The 14,555-nt window shown below is 37.8% G+C and overlaps 1 protein-coding gene across 6 annotated transcripts; it reads right to left on the bottom strand.

The window, feature by feature from the left end:
* Positions 1 to 4,671: 4,671 nt before the first annotated feature.
* Positions 4,672 to 13,607, bottom strand: LOC132621771 (uncharacterized). 6 transcript variants are annotated; one of them, XR_009575687.1, is made up of 9 exons: positions 13,325 to 13,607; positions 13,116 to 13,253; positions 12,270 to 12,503; positions 8,752 to 8,805; positions 7,102 to 7,141; positions 6,686 to 6,783; positions 6,403 to 6,473; positions 5,101 to 5,300; positions 4,672 to 4,947 (listed from the first exon to the last, which is right to left on the bottom strand). XR_009575687.1 is itself a non-coding variant. In XM_060336161.1 (7 exons), the coding sequence occupies exons 1-7, from the start codon at positions 13,424 to 13,426 to the stop codon at positions 6,456 to 6,458; spliced, it is 684 nt and encodes a 227-aa protein (XP_060192144.1). In that variant the 5' UTR covers positions 13,427 to 13,607; the 3' UTR covers positions 6,038 to 6,455. The 6 variants fall into 6 exon arrangements, 2 of the variants coding, with proteins under 2 accessions (XP_060192144.1, XP_060192145.1); XR_009575689.1 differs by lacking the exon at positions 5,101 to 5,300 and having other exon boundaries at positions 4,678 to 4,947; XR_009575688.1 differs by lacking the exon at positions 4,672 to 4,947 and having other exon boundaries at positions 5,008 to 5,323.
* Positions 13,608 to 14,555: the final 948 nt, after the last annotated feature.

Below are 14,555 nucleotides of genomic sequence, written 5' to 3'. Positions count from 1 at the left end.
AATCCAAATCCAATAACTAGGCCCTCTTATTTAACTCCAGATAATCTGGGGATTTACAACTGTGGGTGAGGATTTGAGCGATATCGTTGTAGCATGGTAAAAACCACGTATATGAAAACTCTGACAAAGCATTGCACGTGTAATCACACATACCCTCTCGTCGATAAGAAAAGCCATGGAAGATAAATAAATATGAAGATCCAAACGGCAAAAGGTGGTCAAGTTATATGTTCCACTGCACGTGCGACTTTGGACTGGAGTTTAACAAATTTTCGTACAAACGTAAGTTTAACCACTCAAACTTTTGACTAACTGCCAAATTCTCGAGACCCTAATCATTCTATTTCGTCGGTATAGAAAAAAACTCACATAGACTACTCGATATTTAGTTATAGTTCTAGACACAACGTTAACGGTGACCTAAGGCTTGCTTACTTAGGAGTGTCAATGGTTTTTCAAAAACCGATTGAACCGTATCGTACCGAATCGATTTTTAAGTTCTATTTAATAAAATCGAAGGTTTTAAAATAAATTCATAACCGTACCGAATAATTAGGGTGAGTTTTTTATTTTATAAAAAATACCGAAAAAATACTGAACCGAACCTAACCGAATAAATACTTATGTAGAAGTATATTTTATATATCATAATTTATAATACAAAGCTTTAGATATTTTGTCCTTGGGATGGATTTAAATGGAGAGGACTATAACTAAAACTTAAACCTACTCCTCGACCCTATTGAAACAAAATATATAAAATCTTGAACACTACTACACGATAATATCATCAACTGCTTCAAAAGAATTGGTTTCTCCTCTTCTTCTTTTTGTTTATATTTTTTCTAAATATTTTTTTTTGATTAAGCACCGGGTGTCTGGGTCTCTTTGAGCCCCGACTAATCCCGGGGGTGCACAAGCCCTCGGCAAGGAGTTTCCCGCAAGTGCACCACGGGTAATTCAGGGTTTTACCCCAGTCCGATGGCCCTCAGAAATTGTTTGCACCTAGTGAGTTTCGAACTTGAGACCTTGAAAGGGAGCACCCCAAGGCTCAAGTCAATTACCACCAGGCCAATTAGCAATGGTAGTATCTACATATAACTTCATATTACAAATTCTTTAACTAATATTTTAAGTACAATGACTCTTTCTCCACTGTCACTGGAACCTATATGACAATTAATTTATATAGTTCTACTTTTCAATAATTTCTTATGATAAATATAATCTTTAAACACCAATTATCATGTTTTGATACAATTATTGATTTGCTGCCTTGCTACCTGCAAGATCCATCAATCCATTGTATAGTTCTATTTTTTAATAATTTTATTATTCTTTTAGAAGTAACGAATATACGTATTTATAGTGTAGTGTGTTCCTTATAAGTTATAAGTGGATGTAGTTGTATTTGTGAGCATCAATAACGTGGTGTTTTCAGTTTGTTTCTTCCATAACTTTTTAATCCTAGTTTTTTATACTGCATTAGGTGATTTTTCAAAAAATACCGAAAATTAACCGAACCGTATCGAAACCGAAGAAAACCCAATCTCATTGGGACTATTTTCAAAAGTTTAATTTTGGTCATATATAGTAGAGTAACCGAAAAATTGGTGTGGTATAAATTTTTGCCAAAAAATGGCCAAACCGAACCGTTGACACCCCTACTTACTAATTAAGTTCATGCAAATTTAGGAATATGTAGGAATTAGAGGCAATATGAATAGCTAGGTTCTAAGCATTAAAGAGGGTGATATTCTGCTTCAGAAAATATCAAAATGCAGAAATATCCTTTAATTTGATCACTACTCCGCATAAAAAACCATTTTTGTTTTTCTCTCAAAAACTTGAGATTTATCTGCATCTTGCACCATAAGTCCGTAGCACCAAGTGACTAGTGAAAGTTACCTATATCGAATGTTTTACGTATCAACTTATCTAAACTGCAGCAACCCCTGTTGGTCATGAATTTAAACTGCAACCACAAGCGGATGCAACTAGCCTCGTGGCACTGAATTCATCTGAACCAAGTAATTTCCGAACATAAATCTATGTTTAAAAATCCACTAAAATTGCAACAAATAATAAATCTGAACTCATTATTTTAAAAGGGTTTAATGCATAAAATCTTTAAGGTTGAATTTATAGAGCTTAAATTCTGAATAACATGAATTAAGTAGGATTATCATGGCCATGTACAAGTCATAAATTACCAGTATACTGTTTTAAGAGAACCCTTTTATTGCCGGAAGCCAAGATGATGAATCTATTTTAAGTCATAAGCAGTATGCATAGGTAGGCCACTTTAGTACCAGCTAAATTGTTGTATCAGGAGAAGAAATCCATGGCAAAGGTGCCGATGATATTTCCCCTTTTTCTCATAAAATTTAGGGACCATATAATGTCCATCTTCATCTGTGTTCCCTTTCTTCCCTTCCATAAGACAGGATCTATCTCTATCAATATCTCCCACAGTTGATGAAGATAGAGACATACAACAAACAATTAGACTAAATTGCCCGGAACAGGCAATGCACTGGCAATCAGATTTCACGTGATACTCCCTGTTTCAGTGGAAATTTTCATCAACCAATTGCTCAGGTTCATTGCTTTGCATGTCCCCTTCAGATGTGGGGACCGACTACTCCTGATTGTTGCATGAACTAGATGATTCTTATCACACTTACAAGTTTGTGCTCAGAAAAGAAAGGTATTAAGTGATGCCCCAACTGCATGGATTTGCCAAATCAACTCCCCCATCTTTGTCATTTATTGACAATGCACTATGCTCTAAATATCCGAACCACTATTAAGACATGCTGGTGGAGGCATAGGCCGAACACTTTCTAGCAAACCCTCCAAAATATATGTGATAGTAATATACAGAACCATAGAGGAGATTAACAAGTTCGTTACGTACCTTCTTTTCTCTCTAAAAGAATGGTCATCATAAATTCTATCTTTCCTAGAGTTCTTTGCACAAGGCATTCACGATGGAAGATTTGTATATTGAGCGTCTATGTAGTACTAAGCAAATGTGTTAGTTTCAGCACCTCATAATAAATGTCACGTACAGTGGACAACGAAGGAAACAATAATAATATTGTGTTCAGTAATAGGGTTAATTTTATAGATGATCACTCAACTTTTACTTTATTTAACCAAAGTCACTAAACCTTCATAGTCATCAATCTTTGGCACATCTGGATCGGCAGAAATAAATTCAATCTGAGTGTCTACTGGGGCACCATACTTTCTACTTAGTATTTTATTTATGATGTAAGGAGTGCACTCCATAAAAAGTGAACTCCTATCCCTTGAACAACTGTAAAATAAACTCCACAACCATTTTTTGTAATAAAAAAGTCACTCAACTTTACCTAGTCATAAAATGTGTAAACTATCTTCTGTAACCAAAGAGCCAATTGACTGTCTACGTATCCCAGAAAGTCATTAAGAGGAAAGAAAATAGACATGGTGACAATGAACGTAAAAGTTGAATAATTTCTTTACTACAAAAAGTTATTTAGTGACTTTCTCTGATACTTAATTAAAGTTGAGTGACTCTTTTCTTACCCCACTTGTGGGGGATTACACTAAGTATGTTGTTATTTGTACAATAAAGTAAAAATTGAGTGACCATCTGTGAAATTACCCAGTAAAATATTGGAAGGCAAACTATTCGGCTATACTAGTACTTTCTTGAAAGGGGCAGCAATGGTACATTGTGAAGTATTAAGATTGGGGAAAATAATTACCTCTTTTAGACCTCCCATCCGATTAAAGAATGGACCTGTTCTTTCTTATAATCATAAATAGTAAAAAGAGTTTGGACCTTTTCTTCCTTTTTATAAAGGGAAAAGGTGCAAATACCCCTCAACTTTGCGATTTAGAGCAGATATACTCCGTGAATGGTGCAACTATACCCTTTTTGCTGACGGAATTTTAAAAAAAATCATTTAGTCTATTTTTTAATTAAAAAAAAACACATGGCTTTTAAAAAAAGTCTACCCATTTTTTTAGTAGACATATTTTTCTAAAGTCACGTGATAATTATTTTTTCTGGTGGGTCGGGTCTAGTTCGTTTAAAAAAATGGTAGACTTATTTTTTTTAAAGTCACGGAGATATTTTTTTAAATTAACCAGACCCCAACCACCAGAAAAAAAATTACCATGTGGCGTTAGAAAAATATGTCTACTCAAAAAAAAAAAATGAGTAGACTTCCTTTTAAGCCACATGGCATTTTTTTAATTAAAAAATATGCTTGATGATTTTTTTTTTAAAAATCCCGTTAGTAAAAAAGGTATATTTACACTATTTGTGTAACGGCAGGGATATATTTACACCATTTTATAATGGCAAGGGTATATACACACCACTTTTTAAACAGAGGTATATCTACTCTAAATCGCAAAGTTGCGGGATATATTTGCACCTTTGCCCTTTTATCAATAGTAAAACGATTAAAAGCACAACCGGAACCCGTCATTGGGAAGAAGACTACATATTTATAGAAAATCCAAATTCCCCTCAAGACTAGGCAAGGTTTAATTCTTGGAACAATCAAATGAAGACACCTTGCAAGCTTTCGTTTTTTCTATCCCATATCTGGTTTAGGAGATTAAGATCAAGTTAAGGATTGAAAGTTGGACTCTTTTCCAAAAACACCCTGGCATGTTGCAATCAGTCATTTTGCAAGGTGTATCAAGAATATTATAGCCAATTGGGCATAAAACTTTATTCGAGTACAATTCAGGGGATCTAACTGTATGTGAGATTAGACATCGACTAGGGAAAAGAAAACGACCTGGAGAAAAATACATCTTACCTTCCCACAAAAATAGTCTTGTTTTTTAATAGCCTTGTTTTGCTTCTTTCTTCTTAGTAATATCTTCCAACTCTGCGTACATATACCTATTTCTCCATCTCCATAGTCGCTACAATCTCTTTGATTGAGAAGAAAAAATATAGTATAAGGTAAACAGAGATAAAAGACTTTTGAGGGATCGAGCGTAAACCACAGCTAATAAATATAGTTAGAAATGCAGGTTAAAATAAAGAAATTTACAACAGGAAGCTCTAAATGTGGCATATCAAACCTCTTGGAGACAAGATTTTAATGGGTGTCTTTATCTTCAAAGCAGACACAAAAGTAACCTGTCAACAGTGTGGGGACTAAACGCTAGACCAAAAAAATATGCTCCACATCTTGCAACCAATTCATTGATCTGGGCCTGAGTAGGCCAATTCCAAAATCTTCTTGGAAAAATCCCAATGAACTTATTTGGCTTCAGACAATCTGCCGGTCCCAAACAAATCACTCTATGAATGGGGATAAAAGATTTATAATGTAAATAGAGATGAGACTTTGAGCAAACTTGCTAAGATAATAGTTACACGTACTAGTAAACAGATTGAATAAGTTGTTCTCTTTGATCTGTGATTCTCTTTTCCTTCTATCAACTTCTCGTCTCTCAGAAAATTGGAATTACAATATCACAAACACTTAATAACTACATTTTCGATCTCTATGAGACTATGACTATGCCTATTAGATGAACAATTCATTGAAGTACAACAACAGTAACCCTAGAACTCCTCAAGTCAAAATCTTGTTAATCCCAATTGTATGGCCATATCAGTTGGCAGCAAAGCAATTTAACCCATGACAGAAAACTGTGATAGTGTGCCAGTTGATACAGCTTAATATAACCAAGTTCAGTGGCCGCATTTGTTAAAGATAGTGGAAATTCAAGTCATAATTGAAAAGTAGAGTCATGAGAATGACTAAATCCAAGAAAGAGAACTGTACGGAGACATCTAGAAACAATGGTTGGCAGCAAAGCATCACGAATCCCAAGGATGACGGGACCCCTTTCTAGGGCATAGCGCCCTAGTTGGCTTGAACTCAAGAATACAACTCTCTAAGTTCTAACTACCATTTAAATAATCAAAACTGGACTTCAGGAGTAAATTGACAAGGCCCCATAAAGATCTTACCTCTTGAAGATCTCAATTGCTCTAATGTAAACCTACTAAGAATTCGAATCTTCACTAATTCACATATCATGTAGAGTACCTTGACATTAAAATGAAGAAGCTAACAGGTCTGTATAGCCCCGTTCCTAATGACATAGGCAAGGAGCTATATTACATTAGAGTTGAAATCATATTGAAGATGAATATCACATTCACCCCCTTCCCAACCCCCAAGAAAAAGGCTCAGGTAATCAACCCTCATGTGCTCATAACTGACAGAGCGTGGAATAGGATCCAATTCATCAATAAAACTCTTCTCTCCTTCTAAAACAATGAAAACGCTACCTACACGGTAACTATCATGCAGCCAAATAACGGTCTGATGTAGTACTACAGAAATGGAGAATTCTTTAATCATATACCTAATTACTTGAAATCTCATTTGTTCAGATGACATTTGCAGGGCCTCATATCTTCACAGCATCTCAAAAATCTGCTCATAAGCATTGCACAAGTTGACAAGCAAACATTATTGAGATGATCATGAACTTCAAAAGAATGGAAAGACGAAACAACCATGCACATATTCTTCCGCAAATGGCAATACAACAACACACAGGTCCAAATAACTCATAATCCCATTCTTGGCTTCACACTGATGTTTCCATGCAATAATAAACGGCAGAAATCAAATTAAGAACTTACATTGATGGGCATTTCTGCTATGAGAAGGCCACTACTTTCTTCAATGCTTTTGAGAGTAACAACTTCGCCTCCAACAACCATGTTGATCACAATTCCATCTGCATATAATCCAGAAACTTATGTCATACGTTCAAGAATAACAAAGCTAAACATGACATTATATAATACGAACTATTTAGATATGCATGATAAGGAGGTGGGGGTGTGTGGGTGGGTGGGGGGGGGGGAGTTTGAAGGAACGGGCTATTGGATGACATCCTTCATAATTGACTCCAATGAGGAAGAAGTATTGTAAAGGAGATGTGGTGAAATTAATTATGTTCCGTCTTATTTTTCTTTACTTCCATCCTCTTATCCTTCTCTCAAGTCTCATCTGCTCTCTTGTCAAATTCACTTCTATAATATGGAACGAGAACCTGCTGCCAAACAAGTAGCCATGCGCCTCATATATGTTTCCTACATAAGAGCATAACAACAAAGTAAGTACATTTGCAAGTCCTGAGGTACAGGTCACAAATTCAAACAATTAAATGCAATTGTCAAGTGAAGTAGTCTATTTCTTTCACTATACATGCTTTTTCTAGGCCAACTTCCTCCACAATTTCGAGGATCAAATTTGCTCCCTAAAGAACAGAAACGAGGAACTAATAAGATTTTAAGAATTAAGAACAGAAGACTCTTATGAGCCCATGATACATATTATACTCATGGAGAAAGAGATAACTGCAAAGTTAAATACCTCAAAAAATTTAACCCCCACTAAAGAGTATAGCGAGTAAATAGTTACACACTTATATTGGACTGATTATGAACAAGTATAAAGTGGAGTCATACATGTGCACAAATGAGACAGAATCTCAACTGCAGTAAATGGAAGCAGCATCTGGGCTGCTAGCCCAAGCTTCTGAGTCCAGTTCTTCATTAAGTTGACTAGGCCCAATTTAGTATTTATCAATAGCTTACAGCTACAGGTGTTCTGCAGCTTATTAGTTGTTCGTGCATACCTTCTGGATATTTTATTGTCAGCTGAAGTTAGTAAGGATATATGTTTACATTCATTCACAGCTTTGACAACTCTTCAGATGTTCATATTCTTCATTCACGAATATAGATGCTACACTGGGATGTTCATATTCTTCACCAAATCTTTCAAATTGGTGAAGATTACAGACAACATGGTATCAGAGGAAATTCAGGGTCTGACAAGCAAGATCATGATAATTTCTCTTTGATTGATGTTAGGGTCAATCACAGTAAACCTCAAGTCAGTACTTGCATGTATGGATACTCTGGAGCAATTAATGGTTCATGTTTAAGGCTTTAAGACTTAAAAATCTCACTAGCTGCTCCCCTTCACCTTTGGTTCTTGTTGTTCATCATTGTTACTTCTCTGCCTAATCAGCATGAAAAATACTTAAATTTCTCCGGTCCTCTGAACCCGCTGTACATATACACACATCAAATAATCCTGGGACATGACGGTGTATGGTCTCTTGATGTAAACAGCATTGGTGGATGGCAGAGACTCATGCTCACATTGTTGATTGCACTGCTAGCTAAGATTAAGGTGGTTTTGCAAACGTCAATTATCGCAAACCACGTGGTCATTCACTTCTCCTTACATAGTCAGAGAGGTGTTTGGCGAACATCTATTATCCCAAACCACATGGTGATTCACTTCTCCTCAGATAGCCAGAGGTGTAATCACATAAAAACGATATTTCATCTATCCAATACATATATATATATATATATATATATATATATATATATACACACACTCTGCTCACATAAGCAGAAGGTAACAAGAGGAGCAGCCCCCTATGAGTTGCAGTCACTATGCAACCTCCTCTCCTCTCTACGCCAAAAATGATAAAGGGAAAAAAGGAAGAAAAAAAAAAGTGCTACATTTCAGTTTCTTTTCAATGTTTCAATCCTAGACCTTCTTCATCCATCTTATCTTAGTCCACTGTACTTCTAATCACTAAGTCGTTTTAACAAAGAAAGTAAACATGAGTAGGCAAAAACAATTTGGAAAAGTAGAAAGTTGCAATCGCTTGGTGTACCTTCTTGATATGCTTATCTAGCATCTCACGTCTTATGCACATATAAGAGTGAACCTATGAGATAAAAATCATGTTGAATCATCCTTGAGTGCATTTAAACAAAAATTAAATCAATAAACTAGATGGGATCAGCTATAACAGTCCTCTAGACTTGTTTCCCTCTTAAGACAAACTATAGATTATCAAAATTATAAATCTCACACCTACTTCTACATTGCATATAAACCTTAACAAAACTGAAAACACTTCTGGCAAAAACGTGAACAAATATAAGTGTAAAACCAACAACAATGCCTTAATTCAAACTAATCGGTATTGCCTGTATGGTTCATTTTCTACGATTGTTCTGTTCTTGGCTAAGTCCACATGTATTTCAAGAGAGAATAAATCTTTGAAGAGACTCTCCATGTGACTTTATATCTATTTTTTCTTTTTCGTTTTTTATCAGTATCTCTACCATGTTGAAGCTTAGCATCTTTAGTCGTCATAGTATAGCATCTATGGCCACTACATTTGGATACATTCTGTCAAATGTGGTCATAGTTTATGTTATCTAATCTTGCGTCAACATTAACCCATCTCAATATCCACATTTATACAACACTTGTGACATATTGGGGTTTACAGGCCCATATTCGTTTCCAGATAACATAATATTGTGAGACACTGATCGACAACAGTCGATAAACCATCCTATGGAATTTACCTTCCAATTTCATAAGAATTTTTTATCGCATATCACTCCTGTAGCACTCTTCCATTTCAGCCATCCTATTTTGACTTCATGTGTAAAATTCTCATATTTTGTGTCATTCTCTTATAAGACCATGCCAAGATATTTGTTCTACTTATAGTTTCCTAATATCCTTAGTCTCTAAAGTACTTCCCATACTTCCAACTTTTAAGTGCATTTCCACCGGGTTTTAACTTTGAAATCCACGTGACTTGATCTAAGAGCTCAATGCCTCCAATCTGATAGATTCTAACAGCTTTATTTAACTAGTATTACTAGGGTTAGCAAAATTAGCCCATGAAAACATAACCCGCCCAACCGCCCATTTGACACCCCTAACTATTATCATCATCTTAAACTTGAAGGCACATACCAACTCTCAATTAATATGAATTAACAATTCTCTTTATATACGTACTTCTAGCGACGGTTTTTGTTTCTTTCTTTCCTTTTTTTCCATCCGGTGTCCGATACCCGCATTGGAGCCCGACTATTCTGAATTCGTGCCGCATAGGGCCCAGCCGGGGGAAGTGCTCCCTACGTTTTTTGTTTCACTTTCCAACAAAGATACTTTCATAAACTCTTGAATGAAGAAGAGGACCGGAACATCGTATTGGGCGAATTGGAGCTCTCAGAGAGCCGCCGCGATTTTGGGTACTGCAGGCGGGTCAAGGTTGAAGAGGTCGAGGGGGTTATGCGTAAGATGAGCAGGGGGAGAGCGACCGGGCCAGATGAAATCTCGGTAGAATTTTGGAAGAAGGTGGGCAGGGGAGGCTTGGAGTGGCTTACGCGGTTGTTGAATGTTATTTTTAGGACGTCACAGATGCCTGAAGGGTGGAGATGGAGCACCATGATCCCGTTGTACAAGAACAAGGAGGATATCCAAAACTGCAACAACTATAGGGGTATCAAGCTGTTGAGTCACACGATGAAAGTTTGGGAGAGAGTGGTGGAGGCGAGGATGAGGAAGATAGTGTCTATTTCAGAGAATCAGTTCGGATTCATGTTAGGGCGTTCGACTACAAAAGCCATTCACCTTGTGAGGAGGTTGGTGGAGCAATATAGGAATAAGAAGAAAGACTTGCACATGGTGTTTATTGACCTGGAAAAGGCTTACGACAAAGTCCCAAGGGAGGTGCTGTGGAAACGTCTGGAAGCTAGAGGTGTTCCTGTAGCTTACATTCGAGCGATTAAGGACATGTATGATGGAGCCAAGACCCGGGTGAGGACGGTTGGAGGTGACTCAGAACACTTCCCAGTCACGATAGGCCTGCATCAGGGGTCCGCTGTTTGCTTTGGCGATGGACGCACTGACGCGCCACATTCAAGGAGAGGTGTTGTGGTGCATGTTGTTTGCAGACGACATTGTGCTTATTGACGAGTCGCGGAGCGGTGTTAACGCGAGACTGGAGGTTTGGAGACAGACCCTGGAGTCGAAAGGTTTCAAGTTGAGCGGGACTAAGACAGAGTACTTAGAGTGCAAGTTTAGTGATGTGATTCAGGACGAGGACGAGGACGAGGAAGTGAAGCTAGATACTCAGGTCATCCCGAAGAAAGAAAGTTTCAAGTACCAGGGATCGATCATCCAAGGGAATGGTGAGATTGATGACGATGTCAGACATCGTATTGGAGCGGGATGGATGAAATGTAAGCTCGCCTCGGGGTGTTGTGCGATAAGAAGGTGCCGACTATACTTAAGGGAAAGTGGTGGTTAGCCCGACTATGTTGTACAGGACGGAATGCTGGCCAGTGAAAAAAGCTCATGTCCAGAAAATGAAGGTAGCAGAGATGCGGATGCTGAGATGGATATGCGGTCATACCAGGAGAGATCGGAAAGAAGTGATTTGGGACAAGGTCGGTGTGGCCTCATTGGTGGATAAGATGCGGGAAGGGAGGTTGAGATGATTCGGCCATGCGCAGCGGAGATGCGTTGATGCGCCAGTTAGGAGGTGTGAGAGGCTGGCAGTGGTGGGGCCGAAGAGAGGGAGGCGTAGGCCAAATAAGGCCTGGGGAGGGATGATTCGGCAGGATATGGCGCTACTTCAGCTTACTGAGGACATGACCGGTGATAGAAGAGTGTGGAGGTTGAGTATCAGGATAGAGGGCTAGTAGGGGGTCGTGAGGATTTCTTTTCTGCTTTAGGAGTTTTATTATCTTTATTCTCTCGCTTGTTTTTCTATATCTCTCATATAGCTTGCTTGTTTCTCTCTTTCTTTCTTTAACGTCATTTATCTTATTATATGTTGCTATTACTGCCTATTATTATTGTTATCTTGGCACCTTTTCTTGAGCCGGGAGTCTATCGGAAACAGCCTTCCTACCTCCCAAGTTAGGGGTAAGGTCTGCGTACACTCTACCCTCCCCAGATCCCACCATGTGGGAATACACTGGGTATGTTGTTGTTTCCAACAAAGATAAATAGGCAGCATGTTATGGGAGAATGCTTTAGGAAAGAATCCAAAAGGCAGGAAATAATAGAACTTTAAAAGATGAAAGAAATAAGCAGGTGCAACTGAATGGACATAGGCTAAAGGAGGCAAGAAGACCCAGAAAACAACTTTAGAAATTTATGATTAACTGGTTCCTACTTCTTAAGAGTTAGCTCTCTCTTTTTCTAAATTCCTGGCCGAGAACAGTGCTATCTTTTCACAACAAGCCCACTCGAGTGCTATGATCAACAAAAAGGTTACACCTCTAATTAACAAACTTTCAAGTGCCACGAGAAAGAGTTATCAAAATGCTCGAATGGAAGATTGAGGTAATGTAAATCCTGCAAGAAGAGTACCTTCTTTGTTGGTAGCTCATAATTAATCAAGACACGAGCATTAATAGGTGACTCCCCGGAGTTTACAAGGGGAAGGCAAGCATCCGTGACAACTACCAAATGAGATTTCTCCTCTTCCTTCTCTGTTTCCCCTGCATGTCCATGTTCAGCTGTAGCCTGCTTGTTCCACCTCATTGTAGCCTGTCGAAACCTAGCTAAAACCGCTGCACGTTCCGCTTCAGCAAGATCACTGTACTGCAATTTTCACAAATTTATGTTCAATCAATCAATCAACTAACCCTCTATCCCAAACTAGTTGGAACTCTCTATATCAATTTCCCTCTGTTAAGACTAATTTCATTCAAATAGCATGTTTATTATTCAATGGCTTAATATATTGAGAGTCCCTTAAACTTGCTAATAAATTTCATCTAAACACTCGAACTACGGCGAGTTCCAATTGAGCACCTGAACACATGATAAAGTGTTCCAATTAGACACTTGTGTTCAGGTGTAGATAAGTTAACCATTTAAAATATGTCAACTTCCTTAATATACGCATTCACCTCAATAAGACGTAATACCCCAGGCAACATGTGTTCAGGTGCTCAAATTGGAACAAGTCATATTTTGAGTGTCTAAATGAAATTTGTTGGAAATTTTAAGGGGTTGTCAATGTATTAAGCCTTTTTGAATCAATCAACCAGCTATGACTCAATTCCGAAGTTCCAAACTACCTGTATCCGTTATATGAATCCCATAACAGTTTTTTGTCCTATAACAGATTTATCCTTATTGGTTTAACAACTTAATTTAAAGCGAATCGGTAAATTTGCAACAAGGAATAAAAATGTATTGAGAGAGAACCAGAGCGGCGATTGTAGTATGTGAGAGACTGGAAAGGGCGGAGCAGACAGCGTCGAGCTCGTCACGTGTGCTGCAACTAACTACAATAGGTAGGCACCGTAGCCGCCCAGCCATACCTAACAGATCCACCAAAGTCTCCTGTTTCATTTCAATTTCAATAAGATGAATAAGCTAGTGGTTTATAGTATTGGAGAATATGAAATTGTTACCATTTTGAAGTGAAGTCTATCGACGGCTAGATAGAAATGACGTTGCTGGCTGAAATTGAAACTTGATGGAGAAGTCGGCAATTGAGCTTCATTGGCTTCCATCAATGGATTTTGAGACTTTTGCTTCGCTCAACAATTGAAGAAAAAACTTACTGCTTCGCCCAATTCACCTTACAGTAACCTCCCAGTTGAGCGTGTTATGCATTTTCAAATGTTCCCACAGATTACGAATATTCTCCTCGAAATTCGATGTATGAAATACTTTTCCTGGCTGTTTTTCCTTTGTTTACAATTTATTACTACTATATATATATATATATATATATATATATATATATATATATATATATATATATATATATATATGGGGAATTGTATGTTTTATAGTCCTCATATGCATTTTTTATCCTTTTTTACCTCTACCTGAAATTTTTATAACTTTATAAATTGTAATACATTTTGGTAAATTTTAATAACTTTTAGGGCTTTTTTATGCCACTAAAAAAGATAGATGTCCTGAAAAATGTTATAGTGGCCCCTACTGTTACACCTCGGAACTTTGGATTGCTAAGCGATGAAGGGACTAACGTAAATTTTCAGAGAAGTTAAAGGCAAGGGAGAAAAGTCCGTTAAATGAAACTTCACCGCAGTCCTGCGAAAAGGGGGTTCGACGGTCGTCCTTTGTACCGTCGACCAAGTCGACGCCCCGTCGATGGCGCCGTAAAACTGAGCTGGAGCAAAGACCACTCGACGAACAGGTCGACGCTTAGTCGATCAGTTCGACGGGCCGTCCTTCTCACCGTCGAATGAGAAGAAATGACAAATTGTTCACTGAAAATTTGACGACTTCGACGCCTGGATCGACGCTCCGTCGATCGCACCGTACATCTCGGACGGGACTGATTTCATGAGTTAATATAAAACCCCTCCTCCATTTTATTTCATTTCATCTTCCACTCTCTTCTCTCCAAGAACTCTCTAGAACCTTCTCCACCATCCATCCATAAGAAATCAAAGGAAAACCATGGTCAACTACACCAAATCCATGAAATCAAGTTTATGAAACCCATTAAAAGTTCATCTAAGCCAAGAAAACTCAAAAAGAGTGAGTTAGGGTTTTGCTGCAAGAAGAGAAGTTCCACTCAAAGGTTGTTCATCCATCATCTAAGGTGAGTTTTATGACCCTTTTATATGGTTTGAGTGGTTGAAAGTTGAAACACTTGAATTGTGG

The sequence above is a fragment of the Lycium barbarum genome, chromosome 12 (assembly GCF_019175385.1).
Source record: "Lycium barbarum isolate Lr01 chromosome 12, ASM1917538v2, whole genome shotgun sequence".
Taxonomy (NCBI): domain Eukaryota; kingdom Viridiplantae; phylum Streptophyta; class Magnoliopsida; order Solanales; family Solanaceae; genus Lycium; species Lycium barbarum.
The sequence above is the reverse complement of the archived record's forward strand: the minus strand, read 5'-3'. Positions and strand labels throughout refer to the sequence as shown.

Excerpts from the sequence above, each read along its gene's own strand:
- LOC132621771 (XM_060336161.1), bottom strand. The coding sequence starts at position 13,426 with ATGGAAGCCAATGAAGCTCAATTGCCGACTTCTCCATCAAGTTTCAAT. Across the intron at positions 13,254-13,324 it reads ATAGACTTCACTTCAAAATG|GAGACTTTGGTGGATCTGTT; the intron begins GTAACAATTTCA and ends GAAATGAAACAG. Across the intron at positions 8,806-12,269 it reads ATGAGCTACCAACAAAGAAG|GTTCACTCTTATATGTGCAT; the intron begins GTACTCTTCTTG and ends TTTATCTCATAG.